Raw genomic sequence first — 17,304 nt, forward strand, 5'->3', positions numbered from 1 at the left:
CTCACTATTTTATCTTCAAGAAAAGGAGCAGGAAATCACTGCAGACTAGGGCAAGAAGGAAGTGAATGGTACCTTCAGCCTAAAGCCATCCAGTCGGACATCAACGTGCTCATCCCGCTTTCCCGAGTCCTCCAGCTTGTAAATGGCTTTGAACTGCTCCAGGCTGCGATAGAGATCTAGGAAGAAGAGATTCGCCCAGAGCATGCTCGCTGCATCCAGAGTAAACATCAGGCCATTCAGCTGCAGGTACAGGTTTGGGCCTGGAACTGGAGAGGATGAGAAAGGGACAATTAATGGTGACTCAAAGAAGCTGAAGTGGTTTGAGCATGGCTAGCTAAAGCCTTTGGAGAAAGCATTCAGTATTCACCACAGTCTGAGAACATTAGGGTGGCAGGGGAAGAGACCATACACTACTGTAATACTGTGCACTGGTAAGGTTGTCTCATATTCAAGGATCTTAAAGTGCTTTAAGGACATGAATTAAGCTGCACAACACCCCTGTGAGACAGATCCTTATATCAGAGGAAGAAACTGAGGCACAAAGGCAAAGTGACTCAGCCAAGTTCACACAGTGAGTGAATGGTAGATCCAGGAACAGAACTCAGATTCTCCTGATTCCTGCACTAGTGCAAAAGAAAGAACCAGAACCCCAAGACTTGGACAGAAACTTATTTTCAGTAAGCATGCGGGCAAATTATTGTCACACAAATTTAATCCTCCCTCCTAGGGGGAATTTACCCAGGATTCCAGAAGAGTGCAAAAAATCAACATATACAGAGAGAGAGAGAGAGGAACATCAGGAGACTAAACAAGAACAGAGATGCAGAGAAACTGACTCCCTACTAGCTGTAAGGTGATTATGCATCAGGAGCGTTAAAGATGGGTTGGTTCCTTAGGAAGTTCACCAAGTGAGGTGCTAACCTTATTGCATTACCTGGAAATGCCTGATTGTCTGGGAAGTAATACTCTGTGAACTCGATATGAATTGCAGAGACCTGGTCTGGAAGGGATTTCCTGCTGCAGGAAAGCAAGGTGGAAGGTTTCTTACTCTGCTGACCAGCTGTAGAAACCTGAACAACAAAGACAAGTAGTTGCACTGCAGTTAGAAAAGTGACTGTTCATATAGCATCACTGTTTCCCATATTCATCCTCTCTCAAAGATTCATTCCTGCATCAAATGCAAGCACCGCCAACTCAAACCAGGATCTGAAAATCCAGCAGGGAGCTTTGAATCTTTGTGCCTCCTGCATCACCACCAATACAAGATGTGGCAATCAGAAGTTAATGGACAATTCTATTGATAGAGACCAGGTGGGTGAAGTAATATCTTTTAGTGGAGCAACTTCTGTTGGTTGAAGGGACAGAAGTTGGTCCAATAAAAGATACTGCCTTACCCACCTTGTCTCTCTCAGATCCTGAGACCAACACGGCAGAATAGAATCCATCTCACTCTCTCGAAACTCTGCAGGGTTTACAAGAGGGGTGTGAAAGATAGATAGTGCGTAAAGTTTTCTGAAGCATCTGGTATTGGTCACACTGTCAGAAACAGGATTCTGGACTAGACAGATCTTGGGTCTGATCCAGCCTGGCAATTCTTATGTTGCTGTCAGTGAAGACACTTACTAAGAAACCCTCTCCCATGCTCATTAAATTCTCAAATACATAAAACATCATTTGCTCAGAGCTGGGCTAGGGGTTGATCAAGGTGTGCAGGGAAAGCCGCCCCAGCTTTGTAGTGTGAGCTTCAACAGAAACAGCAGTTTTGGCTGCAATTTGCTTTGAGTTTTGGGGTTCTTTTGAGCCCCTGTTTGGTTCAGAAGATATGAGCAGTATCTAAGAGAGGCCTGCCAGGACCAGTGAATGCTGCAGCTACAGAGCCTTGTTTGGTTCTGGTTGCACACTAGGTTTTTTTGTGCTTTGTGGTTTAACATGGTATCAGATGAAATACTTTGTTCCAAAACTAAGATTGTAATTTCAACAATGTATGAGAGCCTCCTCCCCACCTGATGAATGTCCAAGTCATCCACTCGGACTACCACGCAGCTGGATCGCAGACGGTTCCACGAAGGGTGCCGAAGCTGCGGTAAGCTTGCAGGAGGTGCACGTGTTTGGAGGCAGCCTCTCTCTGGGGGGCTTTTGTGAGGACTGGACAAAATGTCTGGGGGGAAAAAAGTTTAAAAATCACATCAGCCACAATTTAATTCATCTCCTTAGCAATCAGTTGGAGCTGTTAAACATCAAACCCACAAGTGGTCTTTAGTAGGCACATGTGTTTATTGGTTAGAAATAATGGACCCAGAGTTGGATACAAATGGGCAAAAGTAAATAATGAAAGCTTAGGGTTTATGAGGAAAGAATACAGTCAAAGATCTGTGTACTCTGTGGCAAAATCAGCCTAAATTCTGCAGCAAGGACTCAAGGATTCTGTGGCACTCAGACAGCTTCATATACATTCAAACATAGGCCTGGTCTACACTAGGACTTTAATTCGAATTTAGCAGCGTTAATTCGAATTAACCGTGCACCCGTCCACACCAGGAAGCCATTTAATTCGACCTAAAGGGCTCTTTAGTTCGAATTCGGTACTCCACCCCGACGAGGGGAGTAGCGCTAAATTCGACATGGCTATGTCGAATTAGACTAGGTGTGGATGCAAATCGAACTTACTAGCTCCGGGAGCTATCCCACACTGCACCACTCTGTTGACGCTCTGGACAGCAGTCCGAGCTCAGATGCTCTGACCAGCCACACAGGAAAAGTCCCGGGAAAATTTGAATTCCTTTTCCTGTCTGGACAGTTAGAATCTCATTTCGTGGGTGGACATCAGGGCGAGCTCAGCAGCACCGGCAGTGATGCAGAGCTCTCCAGCAGAGGAGTTCATGTAATCTCTGAATAGAAAGAGGGACCCAGCATAGACTGACCGGGAACTCTTGGATCTGATCGGAGAGAGGGGCGAGGAGTCTGTGCTTTCGGAGCTGCGCTCCAAAAAACGGAATGCAAAGACCTACGAGAAGGTCTCCAAAGCCATGAGAGACAGAGGATACAGCCGGGATGCAAGGCAGCGCCGCGTGAAAATCAAGGACCCCAGACAAGGCTACCAAAAAATCAAAGCGGCAAACGGACGCTACGGAGCCTGCCACCACTGCCCCACCAGTGACCATGGACTCTGACGATGGGACAGTGTCGACGGCCAGTTCCTCGGCGATGTTCGCGGACGGGGAAGATGAGGAAGGGTTTCTGGAGGACGAGGCAGGCGACAGCGCTTACAACGCTGGTTTCCCCGACAGCCAGGATCTCTTCATCACCGTCATGGAGATCCCCTACCAACCCTCCCTGGCCATTAACCCGGATCCTGAATCAGGGGAAGGAGCAGTCGGTAAGTGCTTTAACCATGTAAACTTTTATTCTTAATATAACAGGAATCTGAAGTATGTGAAAAGGAGGTCTCTCTATATATGGGGATAGAACAGAAATCCTCCTGGGAGATCTCCACGAAGCTCTCCTGGAGGTAATCGAAAAGCCTCCGCAGGAGGTTCCTGGGGAGAGCTGTCTTATTGTGTGCTCCGTGGTAGCACACTTTTCCGCGCGAGGCTTTCATGAGGTACTCAGGGAGCATTGCCTCCCCGAGCACGGTTGCGTAGGGCCCTGGTTTGTGCTGGCTTTCACGCAGCATGCGCTCTCTATCTCCTTCAGTGGCCGTCCTCAGGGTGATCTCGCTCGGAGACTCCTGCATCTAATTAGGGGAATTACTGTAATGTTACGCCTGGTCCAAAGTATTTTTAAAAAATCTCCGGACAGACGGCATAGCAGAGACTCAGCACGCAGCTGCGTGACGAGCGTAACGGAAAGCCAAAGAATCAAATGGACGCTCATGGAAGGAGGGGGGACCGAGGACGCAAAGTATCCCACAGTTCCTGCTGTCTCCGAAAAGGATTTGCATTCTTGGCTGAGCTCCAAATGCTTCTAGGGTCAAAAACAGTGTCCGCGGTGGGTCAGGGCATAGCTCGGCAATTTACGCAGCCCCCCAACCACCCCCAGAAGTGAAAGGGAAAACAATCCTCTCTTGACTCTTTTACATGTCACCCTATCTTTACTGAATGCTGCAGATAGACGCGATGGTGCAGCACTCAACACCAACATCCTTGCTCCCCCCACGCTATGGATGGCTGATGGTACAATACGACTGGTATCCGTCATCATCATGAGCCTATTGGCACATGGGGCAGTGCAAAAGGACTGGTAACTATGCAGACTACCATCCGTTAGGTCGATCAAAGGCGCCTGGCCCTAATTTTTCCTGGTAGATGGTACAATATGGCTGATAACCATCGTCATCATAGCAACAGGGGGCTGAGCTTCATCAGCCCCCACCCTTCATGTGTAAAGAAAAGATTCAGTTGCCCCTGGACTAGCAGCAGGATGCTGGGCTCCTCTCCTCCACACTCCTTAATGTCCTATCTGAACTATCATAGTAACTGGAGGCTGCCTTCCACTCATTTCTCACTAACAAGTCACTGTGTCTTATTCCTGCATTCTTTATTACTTCATCACACAAGTGGGGGGACAATGCTATGGTAGCCCAGGAAGGCTGGGGAAGAATGGAATCAACAGGTGGGGTTGTTGCAGGAGCACCCCCTGTGAATAGCATACAGCTCATAATCTATGCAGGATCTGACACAGAGCAGCTGTGCTCTCTGGTTCTCTGATACAGTGGTTCTCTAGGACACTTGCCCATATTCTAGGCAGGACTGATTCTATTTTTAGATACCAAAAAGGAGGGATTGACTCAGGGAGTCATTCCCAATTTTGGCTTTTGCGCCCCTGGCTAAGAGCAGCCAGGGGCACTTATGACAGCAGCAAATGGTGCAGTGCAAAAGGACTGCTAACCATACCCATCTTATTACCAATTTATGGTGTGGTAGATGGTACAATATGGCTGGTAACCATCTCTGCTGTCATGCAAAAGCAAAAGCATGCTGCTGTGTAGCGCTGCTGGACTGCCTCTGTCAGCGGCATCTAGTACACATACGGTGACAGGCACAAAAGGCAAAACAGGCTCCATGGTTTCCACGCTGTGGCGTCTGCCAGGGCAATCCAGGGAAAACGGGCTTGAAATGATTGTCTGCTGTAGCTTTCCCGGAGGAAGGGATGACTGACGACATTTACCCAGAACCACCCGCGAAAATGGTTTTTGCCCCATCAGGCACTGGGATCTCAACCCAGAATTCACAGAGACAGACTACACTGTGTTCATTCTTCGCAAAAATGTATCTTGGCAAGGAATTCACTCCCTTTTTCCCATCACACAGCTTGGACTGTCTCCAGACCCGCCACAGCATCCCCCTCACAGAGGCTGGCAAAGATTAGGCGGCGAAATAAAAAGACACGGGACGAGATGTTCGCTGAACTTATGGGGTGCTCCCGAGACGACGCGGACCAGCAGAGCCAGTGGAGGGAGACCCTCTCTCTGTACCAGCGCTCACACAGCGAACGGGAGGAGAGGTGGCGTGAGGAAGACAAGCAGGCGACTCAAACGCTGCTTGGACTAATAAGAGAGCAAAAGGACATGCTCCTGCGCCTTGTGCATGTTCTGCAGGACCTCCGGCAGGAGGACAGAGCCCCCCTGCAGTGTATCTGCAACCGCCCTCCCCCGCCACAAAGTCCCATACCCCACTCACCCAAAATAACCAGAAGGAGGGGCGCCAGAGACCGTGTAAACTGTCACTGCACCCCAGCAGAGTGCTCAAGTACCCAAAAGCTCTCATACCCTAAATTTTGAAAAGTCCTTTCCTTCCCGCCTCACCCAAGCCCCCATCCCAGTTTCATCCCCTAACTGTCTAGTTGATAATAAAAAATACTTTTCTGTTAATTACTGTTTCCGTCATGTTCTTTTAGAGGAGACTGTGTTTGAAGGGGGGGAAGGGGGTTGGTAATTTGACAGGACAATCACCTTTACCAGGGTACAGACATGGGGGCAGGATCAGCAGCAGGTCACACACACACTGCAGTCAGTACGCACCCTGGTCAGTATGGGAGGTGGTTTGCAGGTTCTGTGTGGGTGGGGGGGTACGTGACTTTGTAGCGGGGGAGGGGGGTTACAGATCTCATGCAACGGTCCCTGTCCTGGACCACAGAGCCACGCAACAGAGGAATCTGTATCCGTCCTCCCCCGCCAAAAGGCCACATAGCCCACGCACACAGAGTCCCAAAAAGGAGGGATGGCAGGCTCCGTTGAAACATCCAGTCCGGCACTGCAGACTGCTCTGGGAGCAGGAGCCTGTCATTCCTCGAGTTTACAGGCGGTCTTTACATCACAGCACACCCTACCCAGCACAGTCCGTGTCCCAGTTTCAACCCTGTAACGCAAAGTCATCAATAAAGAAATCTTTGTAAAGTTACAGTGGAACATGTATTTTATTTTTAAACGTGTGTTGGAAGTTGGGGAAGCGGGGTGGGCGGGGTATGTAACTGCAGATGCTAGTCAACAGTCACTTGGTAAAGAAACAGGGGCAGCTTCAGCTTCTCTGTAAAGAAACTGAACAGTCACAGGTCACGCTGCTCACTGCTCGCTGGTACTTGAAGAGTTCCTTGTCGCTGTGCAAGGCGCCTGCATAGGGCTTCACGAGCCAGGGCATTAGCGGGTAGGCTGGGTCCCCGACGATCACTATAGGCATCTGCACATCCCCAAGACTTATTTTGTGGTCCTGGAAGAAACTACCTTCCTGCAGGCGTCTAAACAGACCAGAGTTCCTGAAAACACACACGTCATGAACTTTGCCTGGCCACCCGACGTTGATGTTGGTAAAACGTCCCCCATGGTCTACCAGTGCTCGCAGCACCATTGAAAAGTAGCCCTATTTCTCAGCAGCTGACTGTGGAAGAGGTGGACGATAAGGTGCGAGGAGTTGACAACGGCCATAACTGCAGCGGGATCCGTGCTCAAAGTGCTGTGGCGCCCGCGCTGTCACTGAGCAGAAAAGTGCACGAACAGATTGCCCGCACGCGCTTTCAGGGAGGGAGGGCGTGATTGACGGTTCAATGATGACAGTTACCCAAAACCACCCTCGACACATTTTTCCCCCCAGCATGCATTGGGGGGAAATCCCAGGATTCCAATGGGCAGCGGGGAGTGCGGGAACTGTGGGATAGCTTCCCACAGTGCACCGCTTCCAAAGTCGACACTGGCCCCGTTACTGTGGACTCACACAGTCGAACTAGTGTATTTAGTGTGGATACACAACTTCGACTTCATAAGGTCGATTCCACAAATTCGAATTAAGTTGATTCGAAATAGTCTTGTAGTGTAGACGTACCCATAGAGGGGTTTCCTGGACTAGCTATGAAAATGAATACCGCAATCTGTCCAGTAGTCCATGTGTCACTCATTTGGATATTAAGTTCATTGTATTTTACTCTGTCCCTGTATTTGCAATTTTTCATGTGCCACAGATTTTTGTACTGATAACTCCTTGCTGCATTGTACAAGTTTTTTTTTTTTTTAATAAGAGGAAGTAACCCCTGTGGTAGGGATAACTATCTTTTGCCCAAATCACTAGTAAGTAAGTCTGTTAATCTCTTTTGTAAAGTGGAGGCAATTGAAAGAAAACCCCCAAGTTAATCCAACAGTGCTACCTGGTTGTTTTTTGAAAGGAGACCCTGGAGTCTTGGTGGATCCAGTGTCCATTTCTTCACAGTGCTTCTCCATCTTGCTTTGAAATTCATTCACCAGCTTCTTTGCCCACTGTCCCCGAGTCTCCATGGTCTCACAGTACTTCACCCAATGCTTGCAGGTGTCTCCTGCAGAACAAATAAACAAGGTGGCTTTTCAGAGGAGGTTCTTGTGGCTTGGATCAGCACCCGATCCCTTAGCACCCCTACTCACAGGTGCACCTTTTAAATGCTCTCCTCCAACTGGGACCACCACTGACGCATAAAAGACTGCATGGCTGGATGACTCCCTGTTAAACAATGCAGGCTTCCTCACAACACAGCTGCCCATGCCTGCGAGGGTTCCAGATGCAAGAGTTTCTTTGCAGGCGCCATTTCTCCCCTGTAAGACCACCACCTTTTCCCACTGTGAGGGGTCCTGAGTTACACACAACTACTACTGAGTTCCTCCTGGGCCTCATCCCTTACACTGAAGCCCTTTCAAGCTGACCAGGCTCATATAGGAACCAGATCCAGAGCTTAGGCATCAGGAAAGGTGGGGGATCCAAGGGTTTAACCTTATGACTTTATGACAGAAGGCACAGTGTTCCCTTCCTCGTAGCCTGGCTCCTTTTCTCCTGAGGGGTAAGGGTGCCATTCACCAACAAAAAAGTGAATTGGATTAGCCCTGTAAAGAGGATTCAAGTCTCAAGACCTCTCTGCACAACCTTCCTCACAGTCTGCTTCAACCCACAGTCTTGTAGCAACATGTTTCCTCATAATCTCTCTTTTTATCCTCTTCATGAATGAGGAAAGAACAAACTCCCCTTACCTGTCCAATGGAAGGGATAATAGTCAAAAGCCATTCTCCTGAAGGTGAGCTGCATTGCACCTCCCATCACCCCATGTTTTGAGGAGCCTGTGGGAAGACAGAATAAAGAACATCTGCATATCAGCTGTGCAAGCCAAGTCCTAACTGAGGGGAATTCACAGCAACTTTGCATAACTCCCTGAGTCACTACTGTACCAGCATCTCCCTTCGGTGTTAGGGAGCACTGTACTGCAAGTGGTACTGGAACCTTCTTTTACATGAGACATAAAATCCTGCTCAATAAAGGATCCCACAGCCCTTTTTATACCAGAAGATGTCAAACCTGGGGCCACGGCTAAATTCTAATTAGAGTCACTACGTTCTCTCTCTCTCTCTTTAAAATTCCCCTGAGGTTTCAGTTGCCTATATAAAGTGGTGTTCTCCATGCGCTGCCCTGAATGGCTGGTAAAGAATTGATAAGCACTGCTGAATGGTTGCCACATTCCATTCCAGAGGTGACTGCATTTCTGTGATGTGTGAGTAATCCCTGTATATATATATGGTACAGTCTGCAAAGTATTTTGGGATCCCATGGCATGAAAGGGGCTATATAGAAGGATATCATTTTAAGGTAAGATGCTGCAATCATTATACCTCCTTTTAGGTTTGGCACCATCTCCCATGATCAGGTAGGCCAGGAAACAGACAATGGAATGAAACTGACTAACCATTAGTGCCATCAAGAAAACTAGTGCACCACACACAAAACTGAAGAGCACCCCTGGCAGTTATGGTTCTCACCACTATAACCAACAATATGGTAACAAAATAAAGAGGACAACGCAGCTTTGGGCTGCCTATGCTGAGGCTTTAAATCACAGGGTTTATTACCAGCCTGTTCTCTCTATTTGGCTCTGATGAAAGTCCAGCTGGAATACTGTGTGTACTGTAATTCCAGGCAACTCAGCAACAAGAAAAGGAGACAAACTGGAGCAAGTTCAGAGAAAAGCAACAGTAATGATCAGAGGGCATTGAATTATGAGGAAAGATTTATAGAAATAAATATCTAGAGCTTGGCTAAGGAACAACCAAGATTGTGAGGAGAGCAGGGTACTGGAAGAGGGGCACATGCTACTTCAAACAGGGAGGGAGAGGAATCATGCAGTATGTTCCCACTGGGATAAACTAGGAGGAATGGGATTAAAATCAGGAAAGGCTAACTTTAAACTGAATTACTGGGAAAGCACTCCTGGCAGAAAGATCTACGAGACTGGGGAATGGTCTTGCAAGGGAAGTGGGGAAGCCCCATTGCCTAGCCCATTTAAAACTAGGCTAGCTAAATTACCAGAAAATAAATGGTAAGGAACAATCCCATACTGACCAAGTGAAATGAGCTATTAGACCATCTAATCTACCTCTTTGGTCGGTGACAGATTGTTCCCTATTGCATATTCTCTAATGCTTTGTCCAAGCCAGTGAGAGGACTTCCACTCCTTCTCCTAAGAAGCTACACCACACATGCAAGTCTCCTGGTACTCAGCACAGTGTCACCCCACAAAGGCTGAGCCACTAACACCTGCCTCACTGAGATATGCTAACACTGAACTAAGAAGTGCAGAATTACATGAATGTGCACACGTGAAAAAGAAGTGCCCCCCACGATCTGGTTAATTTCTTTCTCCTCCAGGCTCTCCCTAGTGCTGCTCTTGGTCAGGTACCTGACTCCTGGGTGTGGCTGTCATCACAGATGTGCAGGTCCAGACGGGAGATGAATAGGTGGTAGGATGACTCTTTCATGTCATACTTCTCAAAGTACTGGCTGATGCTGTTTGCATTCAGACTGCCTCCAAATGTCTGGGACCAGGACTGGTGGGCACTAGGAGCAGGTGGTGGGGTCTAGAATACACAGAAACATGTTCTGCAGGTACCAGTACATCATCAAAGGAAAACAGGGAAGCAGATTCTAGTGCACTGAAAACAGCCTATGTTTACACCCCACTGTGGAAGAGCCTGAACAGCACTCCCCAAATGAAAGGCCTTTGACCAGTGGTTGTAACATTGCATGTATAAGGAAAGAGCCAAACGTAACTGAACAACTAGAACTTATGATTATCAATTTGATCTTGAGCTTCCATTTCTGCAGACATAGACTGTGTAAAGCTTAATTCTATTGCAGTGACATCAATTGATTTATAATCAGTGGAGGCAGCAAGGTCCAGTGGACAGGATACGAAACAGAGAGTCAAGAGATCTGTGTTCTGTTCTAAGCTCTGCTGTGTGACCTTGGGAAGGCTCCATGCCTCAGTTTCCCAATCTCTAAAATTAGACTAATGATGCTCACTTATCTTTGGAAAATGCTTTCAAATCTATGGCTGAAAAGGGCAATATTAGCATTATTATTTAAACTCCTCTTAGCCTTATCTCACCACACTGTTTGCAAAACCGTCTCTCCTGCAGTTCCTGCTATCTGGAGAAACATCCCTTTTCTCACCTCATGCTCTCTGGCTCTTTGCAAATCTCTGCTGAAAACGTCTTTCATCCTTTGCCTTGTACCGCTTAATTTCACTTTCCCTCTACAGCAGTTATTTAAACATCTCTGTTATTTAACTCCGCTGAGCATTTTGCAAAACTTCTTTTAAAAAAAACCATTTGCGAGGGTAAGGGGGGAAGTTCAAGGGCTAACAATAGAAGGAGGGTGTGAGAAACTGCTGGTTAGAGGTTCTGAAATACAAATAAGCTTTGTGTGCTGCAAACGAACAATAAAAAACATCTCTGAGCATTGGGAGTCCCCTTGCAGGATACTGGGAGAAAATATAATGATCCTGAAATGGCATGATCGTGTTCTCCCCTGAACACCCTGGATCACGATAATTTTTACAAGGTTGGAGTGCCCCCCCATGTAGATTTTTATTTTGAGAACGGAAGTAGGAGACGGGAACTACCTAGCAGAGGCTAAAGAGATTGTTTCCAGGGTATATTCATTATCTGTTATTACCAAAACAAAATCTATGGGTCCCTTGACACCTTGTAATAGTCCTGCCTAGAGCAGAGGTTCTCCAACTGTGGGTTGTGACCCAAAAGTGGGTCATGACCCGATTTTAATGGGGTTGCCAGGACTGGTGTTAAACTTGCTGGGGCCTGGGGCTGAAGCCCGAGCCCCACTGCCCAGGGCCAAAGCCCAAGTCCCAGTGCCACCCAGGGTTGAAGCTAAAGCCCTGGGTGGCGGGGCTCAGGTTACAGGCCCCCTGCCTGGGACTGAAGCCCTTGGGCTTGGGCTTTAGTCCCCCACCTGGGGTGGCGGGGCTCCGCAAGCTCAGGCTTCAGTCCCCCCTCCTGGGGTTGTGTAGTAATTTTAATTGTCAGAAGAAGGTCGCAGTGCAATGAAGTTTGAGAACTGCTGGCCTAGAGGATCACAGAATTTTCCACCTTTTTCCCCAGATCAATTCTCGCCCATGACCATTTAAAAATATTCACTGATGCTTTTTGGTGTTGGGTGCAGTGCCTTTAGGTCATGTTTTTCTCCCAGTGGTGACTCCATACCCATGTGTGCCTAACCTTGCATCAGCTAAGCTTTTAGAACTTCTCCCAGTGCTCACACCCATAGGAGTGTTGACAGGACTTTTGGGAAGCTGCACAGATTACAGCTTTCCTACCTCTTCCCATCATCAGAGAGACCACTTGGCAACAGGCACCTGTTTGTATGTGTATACAGAGAATCCACGCTGCCTTTTCCATGTCTCTTCCCTTTTCCCAGAATGCTCATGCTTGGGTGTTGGCTGCTTACCAAGACAGGTTCTGGTGCCATACTCTTCCTCTGCCGGGCAGATTTCTCCATGGCTTCACTCAAGGACTCTGCATATTTCATCATGGCTTTCAGCTGAGAGTCTGTCAGCACCCAGAGCAAGTCGTCAAGGAGGAACATCAGCTTAGATGCCACCACGTTGCAATCTTTGGTCTGAGCCAACCAAAGAGAAAGCAGGGAGCTTAACATAACAATTTTAACCTTACACATTTATTCTTCAGGGTAATTGTGGACTGTAGCAGCTGCAAAATGTGCCACTTTAGAAGTCATAGGAGAGAAAATAGGGTAGAGGGAGGCAATTCATCTGACTGACAGGTGTCCAGGGTACCCCAATATTATTCAGGGGGATCTGTTGTCTCAACTGAGTGCCAGGCTAGACAAATCTGTCTCCACCTAAGGAGGCATGTGTCCAACTGCACTGAAGGAAGAAGTGGAAATGCAGGAGGTTTATTCTTTCTAATTGACACTTCATCACCTTTCTCCTTCTCCTGTTTATAGTACAACTAAGCCTGGCAGTGATTTAAGTGCTCAATAAAAGAGGACACAGCACACTTTTACATGAATGTGACAGAGGATTATTCACCCACTTGCCCTAGAATCATAGAATCATAGAATCTCAGGGTTGGAAGGGACCTCAGGAGGTCATCTAGTCCAACCCCCTGCTCAAAGCAGGACCAAACCCAACTAAATCATCCCAGCCAGGGCTTTGTCAAGCCTGACCTTAAAAACCTCTAAGGAAGGAGATTCCACTACCTCCCTAGGTAACCCATTCCAGTTCTTCACCACCCTACTAGTGAAAAAGTTTTTCCTAATATCCAGCCTAAACCGCCCCCTCTGCAACTTGAGACCATTACTCCTTGTTCTGTCATCTTCTACCACTGAGAACAGTCTAGATCCATCCTCTTTGGAACCCCCTTTCAGGTAGTTGAAAGCAGCTATCAAATCCCCCCTCATTCTTCTCTTTTGCAGACTAAACAATCCCAGTTCCCTCAGCCTCTCCTCATAAGTCATGTGCTCCAGCCCCCTAATCATTTTTGTTGCCCTCCGCTGGACTCTCTCCAATTTATCCACATCCTTCTTGTAGTGTGGGGCCCAAAGCTGGACACAGTACTCCAAATGAGGCCTCACCAGTGCTGAGTAGAGGGGAATGATCACATCCCTCGATCTGCTGGAAATGCCCCTACTTATACAACCCAAAATGCCATTAGCCTTCTTGGCAACAAGGGCACACTGTTGACTCATATTCAGCTTTTCGTCCACCGTAACCCCTAGGTCCTTTTCTGCAGAACTGCTGCCCAGCCATTCGGTCCCTAGTCTGTAGCAGTGCATGGGATTCTTCCGTCCTAAGTGCAGGACTCTGCACTTGTCCTTGTTGAACCTCATCATATTTCTTTTGGCCCAATCCTCTAATTTGTCTAGGTCCCTCTGTATCCTAGCCCTACCCTCCAGCGTATCAACCACTCCTCCCAGTTTAGTGTCATCTGCAAACTTGCTAAGGGTGCAGTCCACACCATCCTCCAGATCGTTAATGAAGATATTGAACAAAACCGGCCCCAGCACCGACCCTTGGGGCACTCCACTTGATACCGGCTGCCAACTAAACATGGAACCATTGATCACTACCCATTGAGCCCGACCATCTAGCCAGTTTTCTATCCACCTTACCGTCCCATTCATCCAGCCCATACTTCTTTAACTTGCTGGCAAGAATACTGTGGGAGACTGTATCAAAAGCCTGCTGCATGCATTCCTGAACTAAGAAATGAGCTGTTCTGAGTACACGAGATAAGAGCTCAGCGTGTACCGCACTGAAACCACAGAGCAATACAGTATCTAGGGCTCTGCTTTTGTGGAGAAAAAGCACAAAAACTGAGAAGGGAGGGCATGTGTACCTTCACCAGACACAGGAATAACTAACCCTCTCAGTGCCTCTTCTCGGTTCTGAGATTCAATTTAGTAAGGATGTTATTCCTCATCGGGGAGATGCAATCAGGACTTTACCATGCAAATCACTCCTGTTATCAGAGACGATACTCACCCTTCTCTTGAGAGAAATTTGGATCCTGCCTTGATTGGTAATGAGCCTCAGAGGAGTGGTAGTGGGATCCTGATCACCATTGTCAGTGGCATCTGCCTCTATCCGAAGTGTCTGCCAGGTGAGCTCTTTAAATGTCAAAACCTACCCAGAGAGAGAGACAGAGACCAGGAGACAAATAGGAAAATGCTGAGGATTTCACCAACTTCAAGACTTTAACGATAGATACGTTACATAGTAGCAGTGCATAGGCAAGAAGAGAAACAGACTTAGAAGTGGGGAAGGAAGAGACACTATCTTTCTTCTGGGATCCCAGTAATAAATGGAGGAGCATATAGTCCTCCCTCTACAGTGCAATCACAGCAGAGACTAGTGAAAACGTATTGATTGCAAGGGAGCTCACAGCTTCTCCAGTTTTTCATTCTCCCAGTAAGGAGATGCTATGAAGAAGTGTGATAAGGGACCACTGGCTATGGAAGAGTTCAAAGCGACTCCACTTCCCAGTGGATGCTTTAGACTGTGAAGCAGAGGTCACTGAGGTTCTTTATAGCCATCCATACTGAGACCATGAGGTAAGAATTCAGAGAAGATGAATGACGGCCCCAAATCTGCCAGACCCTTCAGGGACCATGGAAGAGACCTAAATGTGACGCCCCCGTATGCTGCGTCTGCCAATGCAGAGAGGGTCTTACCTCTCCTCTATGAGCATCAGTGATGCGGGTGAAACGTAGGTCGCTCTGCTGCCAGTTGGGATTCACGCTGTATCCTTGGAGCTGCCACAGTTCAAGAGAGGCGTGGAAGGCCTTGGAGTGAATCTTGATGGTGATGGAATTGACAACAATGAACATTCCCTCCACAACTTTTTCGGCAAAGCCATACTCGCTGTAAAGAGAAGAACTCTCAAAATCATCATTCTATTAAAAGAGGCCCCAGTTCAGGCTGACCCAGTGGTAACAAACAACTGTCACAAAGGAGACCTAAGGTTCAGAAGCAGCCTGGCTTCACAGAGATGGGCTACCTTCAGGAGAAGTGCCGTCACCTGTGCTCTAAGGCACCCCCTATTTGACAGACTAACCTTAGCCATGGTTACAACTGAGTGGTCAAAGCCATCACCATGGTAGGCAGGGACAGAGGAAGAAGAGTAAATGATGGAGCAAGGGGTGAGCAAGGGGATGCAGTGCACATGGAAGCTGAAGATCAACTCCTGGAGTCTGCCTCTCACTCCCAAGGCCAGAGACAGAAATACTCCTGTCCCACACAACACTCCAGCAAGCACTGCTAGCCGATTCAAAAGAGACACAATTGTTAACGTAGCACAGTACAATGGGCAGAATGTGTTGAAACTGTTAGAGCTTCTGCAGAGCCTCAATGGGTTTGAAGTGTCATAGCTCTGTCAATGGACTTCCCAAAAAGATGAAAGCTCAACAGCCCAGTCAGGCACAATACAGTACAGAGTGAACATGGGGAATGCTTTGTGAGAGGATGTTACTTGTTTCTGGCCTGGAGGGGCAACATGAAAGCAGGAGCTGAGTCAGGATGGGGATAAAAAAGTGGTGAGGAGAGAAGCTTGGGTGGGGTGCTGGGAAATGTGACGGAGCACAGCCAGCGGAGAAGAACACAAGTGCAGGCCAGGCAGGAATTTCAGTGAAGCTTTGGAAGCAAGGAGAAGATTTAGGTCTCTGCCAAAGATGAAGGAAATCAATGAAGATGTTCAGGAAGTGGGAAAGAGAGACTTGGCTAGAGGAGCAGGAAAGGATGGGGAGATGGGCTGCAATGAAGGAATCTTATCCATTGCTTCCTAACCGGAGGTGGGAGCTGCAATGCAAAGCCTCTAGGGAGCATGGCTTAAAGGAGCTGGGCATTCTTAAGGATCTAGTCTAGGTCAACCCTGGCCAGCTGTACAAACTTCTGCCAAACCCTGTCCCCATCTCACAGTTAAAAAGGCTGGGAGAAAACAATTCCTCTTTTTTATTGCAAGGCTCCTTCACTGCTCAGAATGGACAATCGGGGGTGCCTGCCCAACACAGATAATACAATGTCAAAAAACTAACTGGAGAGTTAGGGGATGCCGACCTTTGACCTGCAGCGAGAGCAATGGGAGACTGTCCATTGGGTGGCCGAGGCTCTTCACAGGTTCGCATCTCCACCTCCACCTTATCCAGGTACTGCAAACACAGCAAGGAAGAAGTAAGCATGACATTAAGACTCAGGATGAGCATTATGGCCCTAGGTTTGAAATACATAGGGGGTCACTGGAACTGCTGGGTCAAATACCAACAAGGTGGACTCCACCTTACATCATTCTCAGGGAATTCACTGTGTGTGGGTGAGTATTTCAAATGAGACCTTAAAAACCAAGGTCCCATCTACTCTGCATGGACATTGAAAATCTCACAGGGCGCTTTTCATAAAAGTGAGGGGGTTGGCTGAGCATCCTTGACTAAAGTATCTATCTTTCTCCCCATTTCAACTCTGCACCTGGCAGGTGCTCTCCACTCTCATGCAGCACTACTGCTGATCACTGTCATACCCCTTTGCCTGCAGCCCCTGTGCAATCTGCTCACAGATGTTCACATTTCTACAGCTGGTCTGTAGCTGTGTTTGTGCAGCCTCTTCTTCCCACAGGCCCCAGAGTCCCAATACTTCCTGTCTACTCCAGGCAGGAGCACTGCACGTCTAGTGTGTGGAGCTTGGCACAGGTGGCTGGGCAACTGCACAAAATGAGGGTGAACTGTTAGTTCACCCTCAAGTTGGGAGATCAGAAAAAAGCATTTAAAAAACCCATGGGGGGGGGTTTCAAAGTGGGGTGTGGCTTCCAGTCTCTGAGAGTGGAGTTTAAAGTTCTGGCCAGAGCAGTCACTGTTGTAGAGAATGGAACATTGTGGGACAGCTGCTGGAGGACTGTGAGGGTTGATATAGGTCATACAATATCTATGCTCGCACATTGACCTCAGTAGGTGAACCATGGCTCTATGCCGTTCGGGGAGGTGATTTGACTGTGTGACTAAC

At 47.8% G+C, this 17,304-nt stretch overlaps 1 protein-coding gene across 2 annotated transcripts in view; it reads right to left on the reverse strand.

The window, feature by feature from the left end:
- UHRF1BP1 (UHRF1 binding protein 1) overlaps positions 1–17,304 on the reverse strand; it is a 66,445-nt gene that overhangs the window by 17,020 nt on the left and 32,121 nt on the right. The window contains exons 4-13 of one of the 2 annotated variants that reach the window (XM_045014654.1): positions 16,369–16,460; positions 14,988–15,177; positions 14,299–14,439; positions 12,243–12,413; positions 10,177–10,354; positions 8,480–8,566; positions 7,633–7,797; positions 2,004–2,158; positions 935–1,070; positions 73–266 (exon numbers count right to left, since the gene is read on the reverse strand). In XM_045014654.1, coding sequence (XP_044870589.1) covers positions 73–266; positions 935–1,070; positions 2,004–2,158; positions 7,633–7,797; positions 8,480–8,566; positions 10,177–10,354; positions 12,243–12,413; positions 14,299–14,439; positions 14,988–15,177; positions 16,369–16,460 — 1,509 coding nt within the window. Of the gene's footprint in view, positions 1–72; positions 267–934; positions 1,071–2,003; positions 2,159–7,632; positions 7,798–8,479; positions 8,567–10,176; positions 10,355–12,242; positions 12,414–14,298; positions 14,440–14,987; positions 15,178–16,368; positions 16,461–17,304 lie in introns of those variants that run through there. The other variant, XM_045014655.1, reaches the window with a different exon arrangement.

The sequence above is a fragment of the Mauremys mutica genome, chromosome 4, assembly GCF_020497125.1.
Source record: "Mauremys mutica isolate MM-2020 ecotype Southern chromosome 4, ASM2049712v1, whole genome shotgun sequence".
Taxonomy (NCBI): domain Eukaryota; kingdom Metazoa; phylum Chordata; order Testudines; family Geoemydidae; genus Mauremys; species Mauremys mutica.